This window comes from Cheilinus undulatus, linkage group 13 (genome assembly GCF_018320785.1).
Source record: "Cheilinus undulatus linkage group 13, ASM1832078v1, whole genome shotgun sequence".
Classification (NCBI taxonomy): domain Eukaryota; kingdom Metazoa; phylum Chordata; class Actinopteri; order Labriformes; family Labridae; genus Cheilinus; species Cheilinus undulatus.
In genome coordinates this window covers 13,626,010-13,648,050 of record NC_054877.1, presented here as the reverse complement: position 1 = coordinate 13,648,050, position 22,041 = coordinate 13,626,010, and the positions used below count along the sequence as shown (strand labels likewise).

Here is a 22,041-nt window from a genome sequence, read left to right as displayed (position 1 = left end):
TTCATTCCTGTTCTGATAATTGTCTCTTTCCAGCTGTTCTCTGTTTGCTGGTGTTTGATTTATCCCTTAAATTTTGATGTAAAATTAATATGAGATGCGTAGTTTTCAGGAAGAGGAGCAATTAAGGACTTTGAAATACTCTCAGATGATGTTGGAGCAGTTTACTTCCTATTAAAGCTTTCTAACAGTGGTTAAATTAAGCAGGCTGCCAGACAAACTCAACTGTCCCATCATTAAAGACAGTCCTGTGTGAAAGTGGGAACATTTTAGAGGATTGCAGCCATCCAGTGAACCACAACTTTCATTTTCTGCCACAGGATAGAGATGTAGTCATCTTTGTGAAAAAAAAAAAAATTCATATAAATGTATTCATGTATTAAACTAGAGCTACTGCCTGGTGCTTATATGCCTCCATGAGTTATACAATTGCTGGACAGTGAAAGGACAGTGAAGGGTCAAGAAGAAAGGCCTTGACCTCGTAGCTCCAACATGTATTCACCTCATCACTGAGCCAGAGTGGAAAGTTCTTGAGTTTTTGGCTCGGATAGACTAAAAACTTAAAATCTAATTTTTTCAGCCTTAGCTACCTCTGGCATTGAGAGAGTCATAGTTACCATAAAATATTTAAATCAGTTAGGACACTTTGATGTCAGCCTGTTACTTCATAGTCCAATTTAAATAACTACAGAACACCCTATCAATATTCACAATGATGAACAAGGGCCAGATATTGAGAAAATCCTCTAAGAGAGATGCTTACAAATTCAAGAAATATATCCAGTACAGTATCCACATACATAGGCAATTAAATAACTTTTATGTTCAAAATGCATTTTTTAAATGTCAATGAATTTCAGTTTTAACCAAATTTTAAGTAATGAAAAGAATATTTGAAAAATTAGCTATTAATTTTCATAATAAGTTCCTGTAAGGGTTAAAGTGCTGTATATTGCTAACAAATTTTGAAAACACACACTCACTTGTGCAGCAGCCTCTTCACATGCTGATGGTTAAAATCTTAATAGACTTGCCATGCTACTGATTCATTCCTCAATCTAATCAAGATTCATACAAGACTGTGACAGTGCTGAAATTAGCCGATAAAGTTGCCAGTTGATAAATTCAACAGGTCATGTCTCCTATCTCTCCATTCTTCTGATATTTCCCTCTCTACTTGAGAAACTCTTAAACCTTTTTAAAGTCCTCATCTCTGCTCCTAACAGGTTTTTCACTGTGAGAGCTCTCTTGAGGGCTAAGATGCTTTGTGAATAACCTTTACCTTTAACTCAACTGCATTACTTTCAGAGGAAATTCTTAGAAAGCATCATCATTCTAAGAATTTTCTTAAGTCTCATCACTTGGACTGACTCTTTATATGAAGAAGCTTTATGAATATGGCCCCAGAGGTGCCACTTAACACATAAGTCAGGACAAATTTCTGCCTTTTGCAGGTAAAATATAGGCTGTTTTAACACATAATCTGATCATGTGAGCTCAGATCTATTCTCTCTTCCCTCCTGTAGGTGGCAGAGTGGGGCATCCAGAAACTGGGTCTGACTGAGTACGCCAGCCGCTGTGCAGTGACCTACAGCGGAGGCAATAGGCGCAAACTCTCCACCGCCATCGCCATGATTGGCTGCCCAGCACTGGTGCTGCTGGTGAGTCTGCCAATGACGAGGAGCCCATTGTTCCAATTTTTTTGGGCTTTATGCAGGGATTTATCAATGAAATGGTCTATGGATCCAGATGGGGAGCCATATGGGCTCAGTCGAGCCTGGCCTGTGATGTTTTATACATTGGCAGGCGGAGGCGCAGTTCAATTCAAATTGGCATAAATGTGAGATCTTTGCCATATGCTGATAGAGATAAGGATTTGGTCTGAGCTCGTACTCAATCATGAGCTCGGGGAGTCAAGTTTGTCGTTTGTGTGCGTGCAGGACGAGCCCACGACAGGGATGGACCCTCACTCTCGACGCTTCCTGTGGAACGCCATCATGAGTGTGATTCAGGACGGCAGGGCGGTGGTGCTGACATCACACAGGTTTGACACCCAACAATGATATTATTCCACTTCACTCACACATGCTGCTGCAGCTGACCAAACAGTGAACTCTTCTGCCAACTCCTGTTAATGACACCAGCCATGATTCCCACTTACAGATCTGTGAAATTATGATTGATTACTCATACACTGTAAACAACAGCAGTGAAAATAAAGATGGATTATGTTTGTTTTTCACCAGTATGGAGGAGTGCGAGGCTCTCTGCACACGACTGGCAATCATGGTCAACGGGACCTTCAAGTGTCTGGGAACCATCCAACATCTCAAATACAAGTAAGAGACTTTTTCTGGCTGTGTTATAAACAAGCACACTTACTTATATTTGAGTTTTTGCAGTGTTATTGCACAAACTGACATTGCAGCCATACTAAAAAATGTATTTGTCTAGTTTCAGGTAAAATATCACATATGCTTCTCTAAAAAAAACTAAACACATTCCTTTGACAAATCTGGATAATCATCATATTTCAAATACAAAATTCAGAATATATGTCCTGTGTTATTTTTTCATAAGTAAAGATTTAACAATATAAGAATTTTACATCACATTTATTGTAACAAAAATTATTACAGTCGTGAATATTATCGCAGTATTTTTATAATTCTATTATTTGCTTTAAAGATAAAAAAAAGTCACGTTACATCATATCCAATCATTTCACCATGTTTTATATTAAAAAACACCACATAAATCAAATTAGCAGCACATAGCAATTTGAACTTTCTGTTCTCATAATCATTAGAATATTAATATGTAAAAACCTGTGCTACTGTGGAACTGTGATTGAGTTGGTTCCCAACCAGAAGGTTAAAGGTTCAATCCCAAGGCCCCAGTCATGGGTCAATGTGACCATGGGTAAGAAAAAAATCTCAAATTGCTCAGTGGTGTGTGAATGTTTATGGATGCATTTAAATGGGATTAGCCTATACAGGTGATAAGGGCTGCCGCCATAAATCGTGAGTCTCATGAAAACTATCCGGCTTGACTCCCCAGACTGACCAGCCACAATTAGCCACTGGTCCATGACGCAAAAAATCAGAAAGAAATAAAAGAACTGGGAATGTATAACTCAAATCATATGTTGCACTGAAGATTTGGGATAAATACATACAAGAGAGCAACATATTCCCTTAGCAACATCTGCAGGTATACAGTACTGTGCACAGTACCAGCATGTAATGGCAAGTAAGATGCTAGAGGGCACCATCAGGGGGAGAGGGAAGATTAACACAACCCAGTTCATGCTCTAGACTTCCATGCATATTACCAGGGGCATGAGAAAATATTCTGTCAAAAAAATATCAAAGTCCACACCTTTAGGATGGAATCAAGGGTGAGTAAGCACAACCAAGGACATGAAAACCTTTACAGCTCTTAAACATGCTCACACTCTAACAACAAGCTGAGCAGAGGCGTACAGAATCACTCATATGCTGTGAGTAATAAGAGTGCGTAATCAGAACAGCTGATTCAATGAAAGCAAGTTTACTTTTAACCATGATGCTGTTCTTGTCCCTTTTATCCAAAAATCAAACACAATGGATAATTTAACAGTGTTATGTCCTCTCTGTCGTCTCGCTGGCTGATATGTGCGTAATAGCAAAGAATGTTTACTTTCTTGGCACAGCGCTACGTGCCAACATGCATACGGGAAGAAAAAAGGACAAACAGTGTAAATGCTTCAAGGAGCTTCCTTTTTTCTTTCTCCCTTTTTGAAGCCACGGAAAAGAAAGGAAATTGGGGATTTTCCTTTAATTAATGGATTACTTTTATGAAAATGTAACTGATAATAATATATATTATTAATGATAATATTACTTGTATAGTAAAACTAATGTGTTGCCTTACTCGTTACAACAAAAAAGTAAAAGTAGAGTGTTCTACTGCAGTGGTTTTCAACTAGTGGGTCGGGACCCAAAAGTGGGTCGCAAAGCCCTTTTCAGTGGGTTGTGGATGTGTGCCTGGGAAAGAAGAATTGCATCAAATTGCCTGTTGACCTCACTGTCTATGAGATAAAACCTGCACATTTGGTCCCATATCATTGTTTTTGTTACACCTTTTGTACTGTCTTAGGCCCAATCTCTACTATTCTTTTATTAAATTGATCTGATTGACCAAAAAATTCCCCAAAATTTGGGTCACAAATCTCCTAAAGGAGTTGATAGTGGGTGCTGTGACTTAACCAGTTGAGAACCACTGCTCTAATTTATTACTTTGTAATGTGTTACCGCCAACACTGTTAGCAAAGCTAAATCAGCTATGTAAACCAATAGGTAGCATAGCTACATAACTGACAAAGCTAAAACTGAAGCAAACAAAGCTACATTAGCTACATTAGAGTTTGCTAAATTTGCTACCCCTGTTTTAGACATTGTTATCCAAACAGTGGCTTGCCTTAGCTTTGTTAGCTTTAGCTAAAGCTATTGTAGCTACATTGGCTTATGTTTTATGCTGTAACATTTATTATGTATGTATGTTAGCGTTAGCCATAGCTAAATTGAGCCACAGTTCCAGTAGCTACTCCTAAAATGAGTCTGCACAAGGAATAATACAGTATTGTTACTTAGTCTATAATGTTTGCAGTGTGGTTATTTCCTGAGTGTTACTAGTAGAAACTGTTTATAAATAAAGATGAATAACGAAAAAAAATCTAAAATGTTGTACCATCAAATTATTATGTGGCATCTCACAGTAGTGGTCTGCAAGAAGAGGCGTCTGAGATATGATGTCTGCAGCCAGACCATCCCTTTTTGTTCAAGACTTTGTGATAAAGTATAACAACTCCTCTGTTATTTGGAAGCACTTTGGAATAAGGAAACACAATGTGGAGTGCAAAATAGATGTTACAGAGCTGACTGAAATGTATGATTCAATACATTTATCACAAATATGCAAAAACAACTCTTTGATAAAATTTGTCCTTAAAACTTTTCCTTTCATCCAGATTTGGTGACGGCTACGTAGTGACCATGAAAATCAAGGCAGCTAAAGCAGGATCGTCCCCAGACCTGGAGCCTGTAGAGAATTTCATGGAGAGCTGCTTTCCTGGCTGTGTTCAGAGGGAGAAACACTACAACACGCTACAGTACGAGATCGCTGCCTCCTCCTTAGCCAGGATATTTCAGCTGGTGGTGGCCAATAAAGAGAGACTCAGCATCGAAGACTACTCCGTTTCCCAAACAACACTGGATCAGGTATGAATGAAACAAACAACCAGGGGCTACATTTGCTTTTAACCATTAGGGAGGAATAAGTTAATCATAACTTATTAAACTGTTACTGCATAAAAGAAAAAGAGAGCACCTTATTTTAAATCTAAAGACTCCATCTTAATAACTGCTTACTTATCTTTTGTGTATAAACCTCTAAAATCAATCAACACAAGCTCTTCTTTGTGCAAAACTTTGCATTGACTAATTTGACTGGCTGTTAAACATTCAAGAAAATAGAAGTGCATATCACAATCCTGCTTCAGTTGCACAATTAACTGAAAATTTCAAAAAGCAGAACTTTTCATCTCCCCTCTCTGCCTCAATATTTAACTTTCTTTTCTCTAAACACAGCTGCGTGAGTTCTTCTCATAAGCTGTGCATTTCAAATGCACTGTAGGTAAAACATGAAAGCGGAGAATTATACTCATAATCAGTCATAAATCATGGATCTTTGGTGCCAGCTTGTGGTTTCAAAGTGAAGCTTGTGCTGATTCTGGGTGTCTGTGTTATAGGTGTTTGTCAACTTTGCCAAGCAACAGACGGGGGAGGACGAGGACGTATCGTTACAGAAACGAACAGCATGTGGAAGAAAAGACATAAAGATCTCACCCACGCAGAGAAAAACATGAAAGCGTCTCCTTTAAATGTACAGAAGCACTGATGAAGAGGTGTTTCTCTGCTGGGCGGTAATAAAGCCTCCTACATCCCCATTTATACATTTTAAATAGCCAAACTGCTTTATTAGAGATTTCTTTAATGGACCAGCCTTGCCAGTGATCAGCAAAGTCAGTAGTAGGACATTTTATTTACACAGCCTTAGAATAACTTTATATCCTTTGGCTGCAAACAGATGATCCATATTTGATCAAAACTGTGAATATACATTCCAATAATTGCTTTGACTTGAAATCATACATGTGAACAGCTAAAACTGATCTAAAAATAGCTGATTCTTCATCCAAGAAGTAGCAAATGTATTGTTGCTGAGGTTTTACTGGCCTGTATAAATTTGTAAATACTGTATGTGTAATGAATGCTTAAAGGGTTGGCCCGGTTTTTGAAGCGAGGTTGTATGCAGCACTTTCCAACAGTCAGTGTATTCTGAACAGTTTCTCTGAGTGAGAAGGAATAATTTGAAATTCTTTCATGGAAGCTGTTGACAGCAGAAGTAAAAGCACAGCAGGCTGGACTCTCAAAAGGAGTCTGCAGCTTCTGCACTTGTTAAACCTGCGAGAATGAGTCAAAAAGACATTGTCTTAGGGCGCACTCTTACAAGGCAATGTGTAATGTGCCATCCACGATTTAGCCCCGAAGTCTAGTTTATTTGATCAGTGTGAGTGCTCTGTTCATCACTAAGGCATGGTACATTTCCTTGGCCCTGGCATGCATGGAAGAGGTGGGATTAGACACGGTTTCAATTGCTCGTTTACGTGCATAAGCATGATTGTCTAGCGTGGGCATGTCATATAATCAAAACGGCTGTTCCTCTCAACAATCATCTTTGTGAATGGCAGTGTTAGAGAGTTCTACTTGCATGGGTATACAATCATCTGCCAAACCTCCCATACAAAGCGTATGGGAAGGATATGACTTAAAAAAAATTTCTAGGAAGGTGATTGGGCAAATGTTCTCTCTGTCATATTTATTACCAGCCAATCAGAGCAAAAAGACAAAACGAGGTGCACAGCTTCTGTAAGTAACTTGAGCTTGACAGTAAGATGCTGTTGTAATTTATGAATAGTTGAGCTTGTTGGTGGATAAAACTTAAGCCAAGGTCTGTCTGAAAAAGTGACAAATAAGAAAAAAAAATTCCCGCCAAGCTTTCAGTTTGGTTCTTTGCTCCTCTCGATATAGAAATGTTGTGCAGCTCTGATTTTTTGTAAATGGTCGTCAAAGCTGCATGTGAGCTATAGCTTTGCTGGTGGCAGTCACTGCTACTGAGAGTGAAGACTTTTTTCCACCATGGAAGCTTTCTTTGCACTTCTTTGGCTCTTGTTTCAATAAAGAAATGTGACCAAGTTACGATAAAATTGCCACTGTGGCTACATCCGAACTAATCGCTCCACCAGCAGCCATTGTATATACCAGCTCACGGTACAACTAAACCCTGCTTGTAGATATGGCAAACTCATTCCAAAGCAGGCATGGAAAGCTTGTTCTTTGTTTGATGAAGAAATGTGGTCCAGTTCTGATCATACTGCCATTACACTAGAACTACATCTGAGCTAAACGCTACACCGGCAGCAGCCATCACTGTCAGTTCCCAGGACAACCAAAGCCTGCCCATTGCTACTGCATCATGCTCGCCAAATTATGTTAATTCAGAGCAATCCATCTGCTTTGCAAGGCTAGTAAAGTGAGAAAAGATACTGTCAAGCTGTCGGTATATTTCTACGAGACTGTGTCTTGTCCACTACATGAGTCATATTATAAGGGGTTAGGCATGTAGGCCAGCAGGCGAACTCCTTAACCACACCGCACCCAGAATGCTCCCGCTCTGCAGCAGGGCCCAAGCACGCCATGGTGACGTCACAGTGGTTTGTCATCATTTGGGGACGCATCACAGACGTGTTTTAGTGGCAACTGCTGCACCAAATTTTGTGTGCCTAGGCTGGGGTGAAATTAAAATCATGGGACAGATCAGTCTCATTTGATGGAAAAGTCTAGGTTATGAGCACATGAGCAAACAGTAAGGTGCATTCAGAATGGAAAAAAAAATACCATCTACTGAGAGTTTGTGGTTGTTGCACCACAAAATGTTAAGAAATGGTACCACAAACTTTCCAGAGAACATGAGGTTGTACCTCAGAATGATTTAGGAATAAATTCTCTGTAAATAAAGTCTGTAAATATTACTTTACCCATACTAATATTTCCATTTCCCTAACTGTGGAATATTCACTTATACATCCTCACTACAAAACCTTTGAACTAACCCTTTAAGTACACTAGAGTCAGTATTTTTTTAAGTTTACAGTAACACGCACACCTCATTTTTATGTGACATATGTAAACACATTTAATCCAGTGTTTATTGTCTATCAAACCTGATTTTATTTTGCTTTCATTCTCCTCAGTCTACAGTTGGTTATGAAGGTGTTTTGTACTCTGTTCTGATTAAAACATAGCAAGAATATTGCTCTTGAAGAGTTGATCAAGGAGCAAAAGGAATATGATATCACTGTAGATAAAGAATTATATTTTATATGATCCAAATTAAATCTGTTACTTGCTTTATACTTCATGCTTTGCACAGTGTTGACTAGCTGATTTGCACTTCATCATCACTCCCAAATAAAACAGTACAAAGTTTCATAATCAATATGTAAAGTGCAGCGTTTCTTCTAAATTCTCCTAAAGTATTTCAGCCTCTCCTAAAGCTGCTGGAAGTTGCTGTGGGGTATTTAAAGAGAAGAAGAGTTGACAGGCGACCTTCAGTAGCTCCCCTGACCTCCACTGAAGAGCTTATAAAGCTACTGCAGGTCAGCGGAGTGGCTGAGAGATAGCTTTGCATCAAGGCCAAGGCGACACTGTGCTGAGTGGCTTGTCACCGCCTGGATTTATCTCACACATAGTCCAATTACTGTTCTCCTGCCGCGAGTGGTGGAGTCATCGCCTCAGGCCGCCCACAAGCCTGAATTTCATTGGCTACCTCTGAGAAACAGAGGGATGATGGGGCCATGTGGTTCGAGGCTGCTAATGAATTCTCTGGTGTGGATCTCATGCTCCTCTTCTGCACATATGGTCAGCTGGATGAAGCCAATGAGCATGAATAGTGCCGCCGTGGGAGAGCGAACAAGTCATACAGTAACAGACCGTGAAATGTGGCTGTTTATTTTTGGATGAATTCTGAAAAACAAGGACTGTTGTTTTTAATCTTAAGTACTCCTTCAGACTTAGATTTCAATGCAGGGCGGTTTATGTTCAAGTTAAATATGGTTTTATATGGTTACAACACAGAACATAGTAACAATTATTTGCCTTTTTTATTCATTTCTTCATTTCAGAAAACAAGATTTACAAACAGTTTTTCAGTTATTACTTTTTGTTTACTTGACATTGTGAAATACAGTCATGATCCAATATAGTAAAGGAAGAAATAAACAACTGTACTCCCACTATTTATTATTTTCATGACTATTTTTTCTTGCCAATCTCCCTCCATCCATTCCCATGAAGGGAGGAGCTGCATTTAAAAATTAAAAATTAAAAAATTGAAATGATTATAAATTTTAAAAATATTTAAGAATGAAAAAGACACAATGAAAAATAAAATAATAACAACAACAACAATAATAACAATAATTATAATAATAGGAAAAATTAATGGAGAATAATAATAGAAAATAATTATAAAAATATGACTTTTTTAATGACCAAAAGGGAAAACAGGAGTTAGTAGTCATGGATGAATAATTCACAGCTCCATCCTAGTGTAAATTATCCCCCAAATATAAAACTGCCACTGTGGACATTAGTTTTTACAGGGTTGGTTTGGTTCATTAGTCCTTTAGCAAACATCTACACCCAAAGAGACTTCAGGCTGTTTTATGGATCTGCGTCTTATCTACACCGTGTCATATGCTCTACATGCATGCAACCCTGAACTCTATAAAGAGGCCTGTGAGTGCACCCTCTCAAGAATGTTACTATGTGGTGAAACAACACAGACTGCAGACCCTGTGATTGGTCCACTTGGTAGCATCAGGTGTCTGCTGGTTTCTGAGCTTATATTGTGTGTAATCTACAGTGACTTTGACTGTTGGTATGATGATCTTTCTATGTAATGCTGTGTTAGTTTTACACCAGAGGTAATGGAACACATATCTTCTAAAAAGTTCAACTTCTGTCTTGTCAGTCCACTGAATACTTTCAAAATGTTGAATCATGAGCGCTGACCTTAGCAAGTGAGGCCTGCAAGATGTTGTTGTGACCTCCTTGAGTCGTCAGTGTGCTCTTGGAGTAATTCTGGTAGTCTGGCCACTCCTGGGAAGGTTCACCACTGTTCCAAGTTTTCTCCATTTGTGCATAATGGCCCTCACTATGGTTTGCTGGAATCCCAAAGCCTTAGAATTTGCTTTGGAACCCTTCATTGACTGATTGATGTCAGTGACTTTGTTTCTCATCTGTTCCTAATTTCTTAAGATCAATTTGAGCTTAGTTTCTTTTGATTGCAGCATGATTTATTTAAGGATTTTTAGATTCAACAGGTCTGGCAATAATCAGGCCTGGGTGTGGCTGGTGATATTGAGCTCAGCTTTCCAAAAAAAGTGGTTAATAACAGTTTATTCATGATTTAACAGGTGGGGACTTATTTCTTAACAAAGGGCCAAATTCATTTGAATGGCTTTTTTCCCTTGATGACTGACATCATCATTAAAAACCTGCATTTTATATTTACTTGGCTTATCTTTGTCTCATATCAAATTTTTGATGATCTAAAACAAACAAACAAACAAACAAAAAAGGAACTGGAAAGGCTATCCAGTGTTCACTGTGTAACGCTCTTTTGCAGAAATATCACCCAATATTCATCCTTTTCACGAAAGCCTTGTGAATCTGTGAATCACCTAATATCTTTATTTTTATTTCACATAATAGTAGCCAGTGCGATTCATGACCTGTTTACTTGTACTTGAAATTGACGACTTCGGAGAAGGAAAATCCTTGAAACTTCTTTCAGTCCAGCACCTTTAATTACATTTCAAAAGTTAGTCAAATTCATGGCTGCCAGCTTGGAGCAGTTAGCCTAGGGCCACCTCAGGCTGAAGTGGGCCTAAGAGGAAGTTTGTACATGGATCTCTGCATATAAACCCCTACACTACTCACTAGACAGGCACTCCCCTCCAAAAGTATTGGGACAGTGAGGCCAATTCCTTTATTTTTGCTGTGGACTAAAAAAATATTTCAGTTTGCCATTAGAATAAGAATGTCAGATGGATCTGATACAAAACTTAAGATAACATTATTTGTAATGGAACACCAAATTTTCAGGAGATCAAAAGTTTTGGAACTAACAGACTTAAGATAGATTAAAGTTAATAGGACTTAATACACTATTTTGCCAAAAATATTCACTCACCCATCCAAATAATAGAAATCAGGTATTCTAATCACTTCCATGGCCGCAGGTGTATAAAATCAAGCACCTAGGCATGCAGACTGTTTCTACGAACATTTGTGAAAGAATGGGTCACTCGCAGGAGCTCAGTGAATTCCAGCATGGTACTGTGATAGGATGCCACCTGTGCAACAAGTCCAGTCGTGAAATTTCCTCATGCCTTAATATTCTACAGTCAACTGTCAGTGGTATTATAACAAGTGGAAGCGATTGGGAACGACAGCAACTCAGCCATGAAGTGGTACGCCACATAAAATTACGGAGCGGGGTCAGCGGATGCTGAGGCGCATAGTGCGCCAACTTTCTGCAGAGTCAATCTCTACAGACCTCCAAACTTCATGTGGCCTTCAGATTAGCTCAAGAACATTGTGTAGAAAGCTTCATGGAATGGGTTTCCATGGCCGAGCAGCTGCATCCAAGCCATACATCACCAAGTGCAATGCAAAGCGTCAGATGCAGTGGTGTAAAGCACGCCACCACTGGACTCTAGAGCAGTGGAGACCCGTTCTCTGGAGTGAAGAATTGTGCTTCTTCATCTGGCGGTTTGGCAGTTGCCAGGAGAACGGTACTTGTCTGACTGCATTGTGCCAAGTGTAAAGTTTGGTGGAGGGGGGATTATGGTGTGGGGTTGTTTTTCAGGAGCTGGGCTTGGCCCCTTAGTTCCAGTGAAAGGAACTCTGAATGCTTCAGCATACCAAGAGATTTTGGAAAATTCCATGCTCCCAACTACGTGGGAACAGTTTGGGGATGGCCCCTTCCTGTTCCAACGTGACTGTGCACCAGTGCACAAAGCAAGGTCCATAAAGACATGGATGAGAGAGTTTGGTGTGGATGAACTTGACTGGCCTGCACAGAGTCCTGACCTCAACCCGACAGAACACCTTTGGGATGAATTAGAGCGGAGACTGAGAGCCAGGCCTTCTCGTCCAAAATCAGTGTGACCTCACAAATGCTGTTGGAAGAATGGTCAAAAAATCCCATAAACACACTCCTAAACCTTGTGGAAAGCCTTGTGCAAAGAGTGGACCGACATCATATTAAACCCTATGGATTAAGAATGGGATGTCACTTAAGTTCATATACGAGTCAAGGCAGGTGAGCAAATACTTCTGGCAATATAATGTTTTTAGTTGCAAATCTTTTGCTTGAAATAACTTCATCAAGCCTTTGACCCACTGACATCAGCAAACTGTAGCATTCTTCTTTTGTGAAGCTTTTCCAGGCTTTCACCACAGCCTCTTTCAGTTGTTGTTTATTTGAGGGAGTTACTCCCTTCAGTCTCCTCTTTAGCAGGTAAATTGCATGCTCTATAGGGTTGCAAAGTCTGGAAATTGACTAAGCCAGTCTCAAACTGCGCACTTCTTACCCCTGATGAACTCCTCTTTATCAGTAAATCACTACTAGGGAGGGCCCATTTACTGGATTTTCAGGGGCAGGCCTGCACATAATTAGGGGTGTGGTTTGGTTGATTGACAGGTGGTGCTGTTGTAGCTGCTGCCTCCACTTTCCCTCTTCGTTTGTTGCTTGCAAAAGTTAGCGAGGCAGCATTTCCAGCATGGTAACTGCTCTTGTAGGGCTCAAAAACTCTCCAAAGCCAACGGGTGACATCTCCGAGAATACGCCCTTGTTCTATTTAGTCTGGGGTCCATGAAAATATTTGGAAAAATATTTGCTCTTTGTTAAATTTCACATTTGGCACACATCAATAAACTTATGGAAATTGCACAGGTGTCAGAGGAACAGGTGTCAGTGATGTTTTAATGCTGAAAAAAAAATAAATTTGTGGAGTGGGAGGAGAGATTGTTTTGAATGTCAGATGAAGTGTTATGGGGCTTTGATGCTGAATGTTGCAGCTGATTCATCTTTCTGGTATTTTCTTTGTTAATGACCTGACCGGCATCACCACAGAAAAGTGACGATGAGTCATCAGATGTCAAGTTTTATTGCCTGGCCTTCAACTCAAACATATCTGTTTTACATTAATGTGGGTGAGAAATCAAGCTTTTAAAGAGATATTATTTAGATAAAAAAAAGTCGACGATTCACAGATCTGAATGACCAAACATTAAAAAAACATAATTTATGGTTAAAACGGTGCTCACTGGCTTGAACATGCCTTTTGATCTTTTCCTCCTCATCTGTCTCTTTGTGCTTATCACTATTATCCTTCTGATCACTTCCACATGAAGCTACCGTCTACCTTACAATCTGTCTGAATGCACAGTGATTGCCTCTCTTCCTCTCACTGTACAGGTGAATCTATTTCTTTTTGTCTGTCTCCCTCTCACTGTCTGAAAACACACAATGGATGATAACTCACGGAAACCGGAACCCACAATTTCCCTCCTTTTTGGCTCAGACTTTGACAGAAGCTCTGTGTCTCATCCAGACGTTTATTTTTTCCTCCTCTTCTCAGCAGAAATACATAAGCTAACCTTTTTTTTACTCCATCCTTCAACATTGCCCTCAATTAAACTCATGACCCAAACTATCTATGCACTGACTCACAAGCTTAGAAAAGGACTTTAAAAAGTATTAAAGGCTAGGACTCATGAAGATTTCCCCCTTCAAGAAACTCAAAAATCACTCTTAAAGCAGGTCTAATAGATGTTCATGTTTTACATGCAAGCTACAGAGTAGGCAACAAAGCAATACAAAGAAAGACGTAATGTATTCCCAGCATGAAATTTAGAATTTAATGTCAGTTGACCATGCTAGAAACTTTATCATCATCAGAGCTTCTATTACAACCCTTAGCCACTATAACTGACACTTTGAGAAGCTGCTGTCTCTCCTTACTCAACTATTGTATGGCTGTGACCACTGAAATGACCATGCTATGAAGTTATGTATTACACCTTTTCTAACCAAGCCATCTATTTTTCAGAAGTTTTGTTCTAATATTTTCTGAGAAATAACAACCATGACATCAAAAAAAATTTAAAGCAACCCTCCACCATTATATTTTATCATGTGAAAGCTTTGGTCCTCAACTGTTCTGACCTCAGGACCCAGCCCCACCTCCTTAAAGACGACTGCAGGCCCATATATTTTTGGAAAGTTTTCACCCGCAACACAGGTTAAAAAGAAGCATATTTTCTCTTAGATGCATTCAACAAGAAGACTTTGTTGACAGAAATAAACCAACAAGACTAGGTTAAAACCTAGTTTATGACTGACCGAGACAATCTGGGATGCCTGTTGAAATGCCTGGCCGAATTGTGTGGTCTGGTCGAGTGGTTGGTTTTTGGGGTGTGTAACTGTGCTGTCTCTTATGATTGTGGGTTGACAGTTGAAGGACCCCAAAAGTTTAAAACATAAAGCCCTGTCGGCAGGAAACAGCTAACCTTACATGCCAGACTTTTCGAAAATTTCAAAATGTGATTAGAGGAACATTCTTTCTGTCACATACACGACTGCTATGTCAAGCAACAAATGCGCTACTCTTGAGCTGAAAGGCTACCGCTGGCGTAGATTATTGATGTCAGAGCTTCACAGTGAATAAAACTGATGCCAAGACCGGTTGGAGACTTGCAAACACATCTCTGCTTCACAGACGAGCATTCTGTGTGGTTATATGCTCTTGTTTTAAAAAGAGATGTGGTCTAATTCTGACTAAACTTTCCTACAGCTACATCCTGGCTAACAGCTGCTGTGGCAGCAGCCCTTGGATACACTGGCAAACCCCACCCATAACGATGGCAATCCTATGCTGTAGCAGGCCGGGAGAAGAGCGACAAAACATCTCTCACATCATGAAAAGCTTTTAAGGTTGTTTATATTCTTTATTTCATACAGAAAACAGTTCTAGTAAAACTGACACAGTGATAGAGCTATATCTGAGGTATTTACCGCACTGGAGGTAGCCATAACGGACAGCTTTCAGTACAGCTAAACCCCGCCTATAGCACAATTCTGTATGTATGCCACTGAATGTATCTTCACTGAAACTGTCAGGCTTACCAAGTTTTCAGATATGCATCCCTTGGTGAATTTATTCTATCAGTGGTATCATAATCAACGGTACTGTTGAAAATTCAGGCTGTTCAGCCTTTTATGCTGCACTGCATTTATTTCATGGTAGACATCTGTAAACCACTGAAAACGGCTCTGCAACCCATTTTTGGGTCCTGACCCAACTGTTAAGGACAACTGATTAAAAGCTACGATTGTAGAATTTTACACTGAAATGTCAAATTAATGAAAAAGATAGTACTCATATGACATCTAGGCTCTTTGTAGAAGATTTCACCCAGCAGCTGAGAACTCCTCTTAGGGGGCAAGAAGTGACTTCTACATAGAGAAATGCTACCAAAAAGGCCATGTTTTGAGCTGTTTATGACTATGCCAAGTGTTCAAAGATGGAAAAATTCTTAAATCTTAAGCTACTTTTGTGTCCCAAAGCAGTGAAATATTCAGAGAAAAAAGTTTCAGTGTAAGTTTGGTAGTATTTCAAAATTTGGATTAAAATAAGATTCTATCAGAAGCCTGGACAAGTGGAGTCGCCAACGCTCGTGTGTGGTCTGGTTCCACAAAGCTTCTCTGGTTGTGACAGGAAATCAGTCTCTTTTAGGAGATGCAGATCATTTGGCTCAGCCTAATAGAGCTGGTTGATTTGGTACCACTTTTTAAATGTGGACTGAATAACAACAAACGATGGAGGAAAGGAAACTGGCACTAAAATGGGAGCTAGCTACAGTGGGTCACATAAAAAAGCCGTTTCAAAGCACAGATTTGTTCATCATTACTTGGTCACTTACCCCACAAGGTTTATGCGGTTGATAAGTATATCACCATTTAAGTTAAGAACATGTTTGTGACAAAATTAGGATTTTTAATATGTTAAAGGGACAGCCAGCCTCTTAACTCAGTACACGACTCTTGTTTCCTTTCATCTGGCTTGACAATGCTAGATGTAGTCAGTGGTCGGAGCTGAGCAGAGTGTCTCTGCTTTTCATTTCTTGTCATTGTTGCTAGCTTCCTGGTGTTGGAATTCACATACTGTGTGTTTAAAGCCTATTACACTGATTCCATCCATTATCTAAACCACTTTTCTGGGCTGCAGGGGCCAAAGCAGCCGCTGCTATTGGGTGAGAGGTGGGGTACACCCTGGACCAGCCACTAGTCACTAATCACAGAGCTGACATATAGAAACGATCAAGCAGTTACATTCATATTCACACCTATGGGCATTTTAGACTCATCAATTAACCTAATGTGCATCTCTTTTTTTTGGTCTGTGGGAGGAAGCCAGAGTAGAAACCATGCATGCATGAAGAGAACATGCAAACTCCTCTGTGTCCTTTGGGACTCAAACCAGGAGGCAACAACAGCAACTGAGTTAGAGTTGACACCACATGTGTAAGCAGACAACCCCATCAAAATTCAAAAACAGGCTCTCCAGAATGATCTCTCTGATATAAAGCAGGACAGATCAGATCAATAAAATGAAGGTGATTTGTTGATCCACAGGAAAAAGCTGTTATTCTCTCAGTGTGAGATGATGTGAATGAGGCCAGGCTTATTTTTTGACAGGTTACCTGTCCGTCACCAGGTAGACACAGGAAAACAAAATCACATCCAAATCTCATCTAAGAGGGGTGGGAGTCAAGTATGTTTTGCTGAGATAAATAACTCAATTTAAAAGCAAACTTGAGGGAAATTGAGCATCCCAAGTGCTGTTTTTCTTCTCCACTCTGGGCTGAGGTGGAGTGGTGATGAATCGTGCTGCTGAATATTTTAGTTCAGAAACTTTACCGCACGTTCAGACACAATAGATGGAGCATAGCATAGTTAATGAAAATATATTTGGTCTGGAGGTGCTCAGTGGCATTACATAGAGGCAGACTTGGCTTTGTTACTGATGAGGAAGGAAAGAACTAGAGGGTATGCATGTTTAAGTGCAGTGTGTTCTCTGCTGTCCAAATCCACACAATATTTATGCACAAGCCCCAAACCTACAGCCATGCTACACCTCACAGGCTTCAGTTTTACTTCAGCCAAACCACACCTTTGCTTATTTTTCAGCATGGACGTTTCTAGATATAAAAAGTTACTGTTAAAATGTATCATGTCATAGTCATGCAATGACATAGAGCAGTGTTTCTTAATAGCTGTGACAAGCCATGCCTTGAGCCAAGTCTTGTTATGCTGTAGCAATTTTTACCATACATGATTACTGCAACTATTCAATATGTCGAACTCAATCAGGACCATTTTGTCAAAATAGCAGTTGTAAATTTGCACTCATTGCTGTTATTCATGTATGTGGCTGTTCTAGGAAGGAGGAGCTGGGGTGGAGGAGGGTTGTAAAGAGTGGCTTGCAGAGGAAGCAAACGTTAGAGCAGTTTAGATATGGCAGTATTAATGCAATTAGGCAGTGTGCTTAAAAGCCAATCAGCTGGCCATCAGCTCATGAGGGCTTGCATGAGATCAGCTGATTACAATTATGGTCTATAAATAATGCTATGCACTCATTTTACTGTAACATATTTTAATAAGCAGAGTTATATAGATAAGGATTTGGTATGGCTTGAAATTTTGGCTTGATCTAAGGTGTGCCTTGGGCAAAAAAATGTGAAAACCACATAGAGAACCAAAATTACCAAAAAAATTGTACAGTATTGAGTGATAATAAATTTAGGGTATTGTTATGGATGGGACTGTAAAGAAGTACCTAATAGTACAGTATGATTTGAATTTGATAAAATGATGTAGGGGAAAATTTACTAAATGATACATGTGATAGATACACATGATCAAACATACAATACAGAACTTTTAGGTATGTTTGGGACAAAAATGGAGGCTTCCAGGGGAAAAGCTGGGCTGCCACAAGCTCCTGGTCATGATGTGGATGTCCCAACGGCCTGAAAACTGCTAGTGGTCTTTGTGCAAATTAACAGGGGTGAAACTGCCCAGACAAATGAGATGCCGTCAAGCTTGACCTTGGCTGTCAAATGACACACACGTGTCAAAATGTGTCGAGCTTGACTCTGGTCTCCCCACCTCAAGCCCTGGGTGGCACTTTAGGCCCCGTGGTGAGCCTTAGCACCTTCCATGCCTACAACTATGTATTTCATGTACTTTGTCTTCCCAGCTGTGGTCTTGTCAGGTGTTTGTCCTTGCTTTGTTGGAGCTTTATATGTTTTGTGTCAGTTTTATGTGAGATTACAGATGGAAATTAGCAACTAGCTAAATCTGGTGCAACCATTTTTTCCATTTACTATGAATGAATGATCAGTGGCATTGCTCGCTGTCCCTTGATTAAAAAAAAAAAAAAAAAAAACGAGAGCAAAACAAACTCATGCACATGACTGTTGTTATCCCCAATGAGCTGCTTTAATATAAATTGCAGATGGATCGGGATGTACTTCTTTGTTTGTTAGCTTGATGCTAACACGTGATGGAAATCGCTATTACCTGGCTAACTGATTTAGCATCAGCCCTCCCGAATTTCAACTCAAATTGTGAAATAAAATAATAATTTAGATGATCTATCGCTTTACAATGAAAATAAGTTGTTTTTAAGTTAAGACATGCTTAGCTAGATACATAGCTTCTCCACAGTCCTGCTACTGTTGTGTCATCTAACACTAATACTTTCTTATGGACTGGCTAACAGCATTACATGGTTATTTAGGCTAACCTGTACTTTCTGGCATTATTAGGTGTGCCTTCAAAATGTTTTTAATTCAACCAAGAATTGCCAGGAATATGTAGATTATCAATTATTTGAGTAGAGCTCATCAGTGCCTGCTCACTTTTTTGGCAGCGCTGGTTCCAGAAGAGAAATTTGCCATTCGAATCCCCCATACACATTTCATGAAGTTCATACAGCAACACTATTAATGCATGAACCAAACTGACCAGCTACCTGAATACAAGTGATTATCAAATATTTGAGTTAGTGCTAAAACAATACTTGAAAATGGAGAAAAAGGCAAAGGTACAACTCTGTATACAAATTTCTTTACAAGGAGAAAAGAGCTGATCCTTTGTGATTCATCTTATTTGTTGTTGATGCTAACTTTTCAAGCTTATAAAAGTGTATAATTCTTGATTCTCCACTCAGTTTCATTGATTATATTTAAAATGATAAAATATCTCCTGCTTTGCGCATTTATTGCTTTATACTGCAGCAACAGCCTTTGTTAGCAGGCTAGTTAGACATTACCATGGTAACCAGAAACCCCACCAATCAGAGACATCACTGCCACACTCCAGGAATTTTGGTATTGTAATTTTGGCTTAGATTGCGAATAAACTATGTTTTTCTTAAAATGAGGTTGGCATCGTACAAACTTTTGTCTTCTGCAGGAGCACATACCATCGTTTCACACTCAGAGAACTCATGGTCAGTCTTACTTGGATACTTCTGTGGTGATATACTTTATAGCAAATAAATCTGGTGGGGTACTCAGTTTTCTTTTTATTCTGTTGTTATTCACAGACAAAAAAAGTCAAAATGATACTAAATGAAGAGGTGTTTGGGAACCAAAAGATTAGCTCTTATTACTAAGCTGAGACAAATATACGGGATCTCTTAATGGCTGCTGGATTGAAAAACAAAGCTATTTCTATTTGCTAACAGAATGCAGAAGCTTGTACTAGATGATGTGGTTTTTTCTAAACCTCTGAGGTCTAAGGGGATTTCATTGTTTTTTTTTACATTATGTTTTAATTCATCTTTTTAGGTACTTGCAAATAACACAATACCCAGGTGTTGTGTATCAAAAATTTCAGGACAGTCTCAGATTTATGCATACCGAGGCCAATTTTGTCCTCAAAGACTGTGTAAAGAGTGATTTTAGCCCAAATGCTGAATTTTGAAATCCAATCTTTGAACATGCTTAAATCTCTTGTGAAAACACATCTTCACTCATGTGGACGAATTGTTTTAGTGCTTGAAAAAGGTTTAACAAAGTCTTAGCTTTACAAAAGTAGTTGGATATATGAATAAGATAATAGGTAAGTGCAGGAAACATGTCTAAAATGAAATTTTGTCATATCATTTTCTGAGGATAAATGTTGTCTGTCATTCTGTTTCAACGAAATGAAGCTGTGTCTTCATCCCTGGTTCTCAGTATTTGTTCCAAGGCTTCTGCAAACGCTTCGCCATCATTGGAAATCAACAGGTCTAATCTCTCCTCTCACTCTCATCTCTCGCCTCACCTCTCCTGCAAAAACTGTGATAGGGAGGGCCCTAGGGATTCATCCAGTGACACATGTGCCCATTGCCCTCTTATTGGCCCTGTAACTCCGGCTGTGAATCACGTGGGGTAGTAAGTGAGGGTGGAAGTGAAAGAAGAGATTCTGCCATTCATAGGAGTGTTTGAACTGCAATCTACGATGTAAAATGACAAAGATATTGTTGGCGATTGCTTAGACCTCAGAGGGTCAATGCATGCAAGTATAACCAAACTTATCTAGTCTGGATGAAGGTGTCACAGATCACCTCTACATGAAGTCTGAGCTATCTGGAATCGAAACAGTCTTCAGAGAGAGATCCCGGGTTCAAATCCCGGATGAGCCCCCAGTTTCCATGAACTGGCACAATGTAAGTGTCAAAGATGGGAGTCAAGCAAGTGTTGCGTTGTAGAGTGCAAACTAATCCAAACCAGCTGGTGGGGGCCTGGGAGGGTGAGAGGAAAGAGATATGTTAAACTGGATGCCACTTGAATAAATTGAGGCCTGATTAAGTCAGCTGTGCTCAGTTTACTGATCACTTTACTGATGTCCTCTCTGACTTTGCCTATTGGCCATTGAACCAAGAAACTAAACCAACTAAAACTATTCAGACAGTACGTCAAGGCAAAGCATTAAGGATTCCCACTTGGTATCTGTATAAAATGGATATAAATACCTGAAAAAACAGAGTCTAAGATACAGCCACATCGTGTTAATACTTCACAACAATCAGGTGCATAACAATATGTAACTTTATTTATTTTTTTTAATGATGAAAGCCATATAAAATCTTCAGGCTTTTAGAATAAATTAAAGGTTATTTGAATATTGGACAATCCTGTCCCACGCCACTTTATAAACTTACCAAATATTTCTGTAGCTGTGTGTGAGGGCACTGACTATCCACCCATTAAGTCTGGTAAGGGAATCAGAAGCACTTTGCCCTTATTAAGGCCAGGTTTGTGAAGCTAAGCCTTTGGTTTGAGTGCTCTGTGCTGACTCATTATCCCACCATCAGAGATAGTGAGAGGTTCCCTCCTGTCGTTTAGGAGCCTGTGATCCTGCATAAGCACCACTGAAACCTTTTCTCTCTGAGGTTTGTTGCTCGAGTTTGTTGTGGTTTGTTGTTACTGGGTTTTTTTCTGACTCAGCCGTCTTTGTTTCTCTTTAAACACAGGCCTGGTGTCCGTTTTGTCTCAGCTGCAGTGACTCTTTTGTCTCCCTGAAAGTTTCTAGTCAGCTACTCGACAGAGAGGCTCTTTAGTTTCTCCTGATCTCAGCACTATTTAGGAGAGGGAGCATGTTTGTTTTGGCTTGCAAGGGTATTGCTCCATTTCCTGTTCCAAATGAATCATTTTGATTTAATGGCTGTCCCTTTGGACAACTTTAGGCCACTTTAGGTCTACAAGAGCATCCCGCTTCCTCTAGCCTGGCAGAATTACATCATTAGCTTTG

The 22,041-nt window shown here is 39.5% G+C and overlaps 1 protein-coding gene across 1 annotated transcript in view; it reads left to right on the top strand.

Moving 5' to 3' along the window:
- Positions 1-7,080, top strand: part of LOC121520046 (retinal-specific phospholipid-transporting ATPase ABCA4-like) — an 82,866-nt gene extending 75,786 nt beyond the window's left edge. The window contains exons 46-50 of the mRNA XM_041803271.1: positions 1,524-1,658; positions 1,938-2,041; positions 2,244-2,336; positions 5,009-5,258; positions 5,789-7,080. Of these exons, the coding sequence (XP_041659205.1) occupies positions 1,524-1,658; positions 1,938-2,041; positions 2,244-2,336; positions 5,009-5,258; positions 5,789-5,905 (699 nt within the window). The 3' untranslated portion in view covers positions 5,906-7,080. The remainder of the gene's footprint in view (positions 1-1,523; positions 1,659-1,937; positions 2,042-2,243; positions 2,337-5,008; positions 5,259-5,788) is intronic.
- Positions 7,081-22,041: the final 14,961 nt, after the last annotated feature.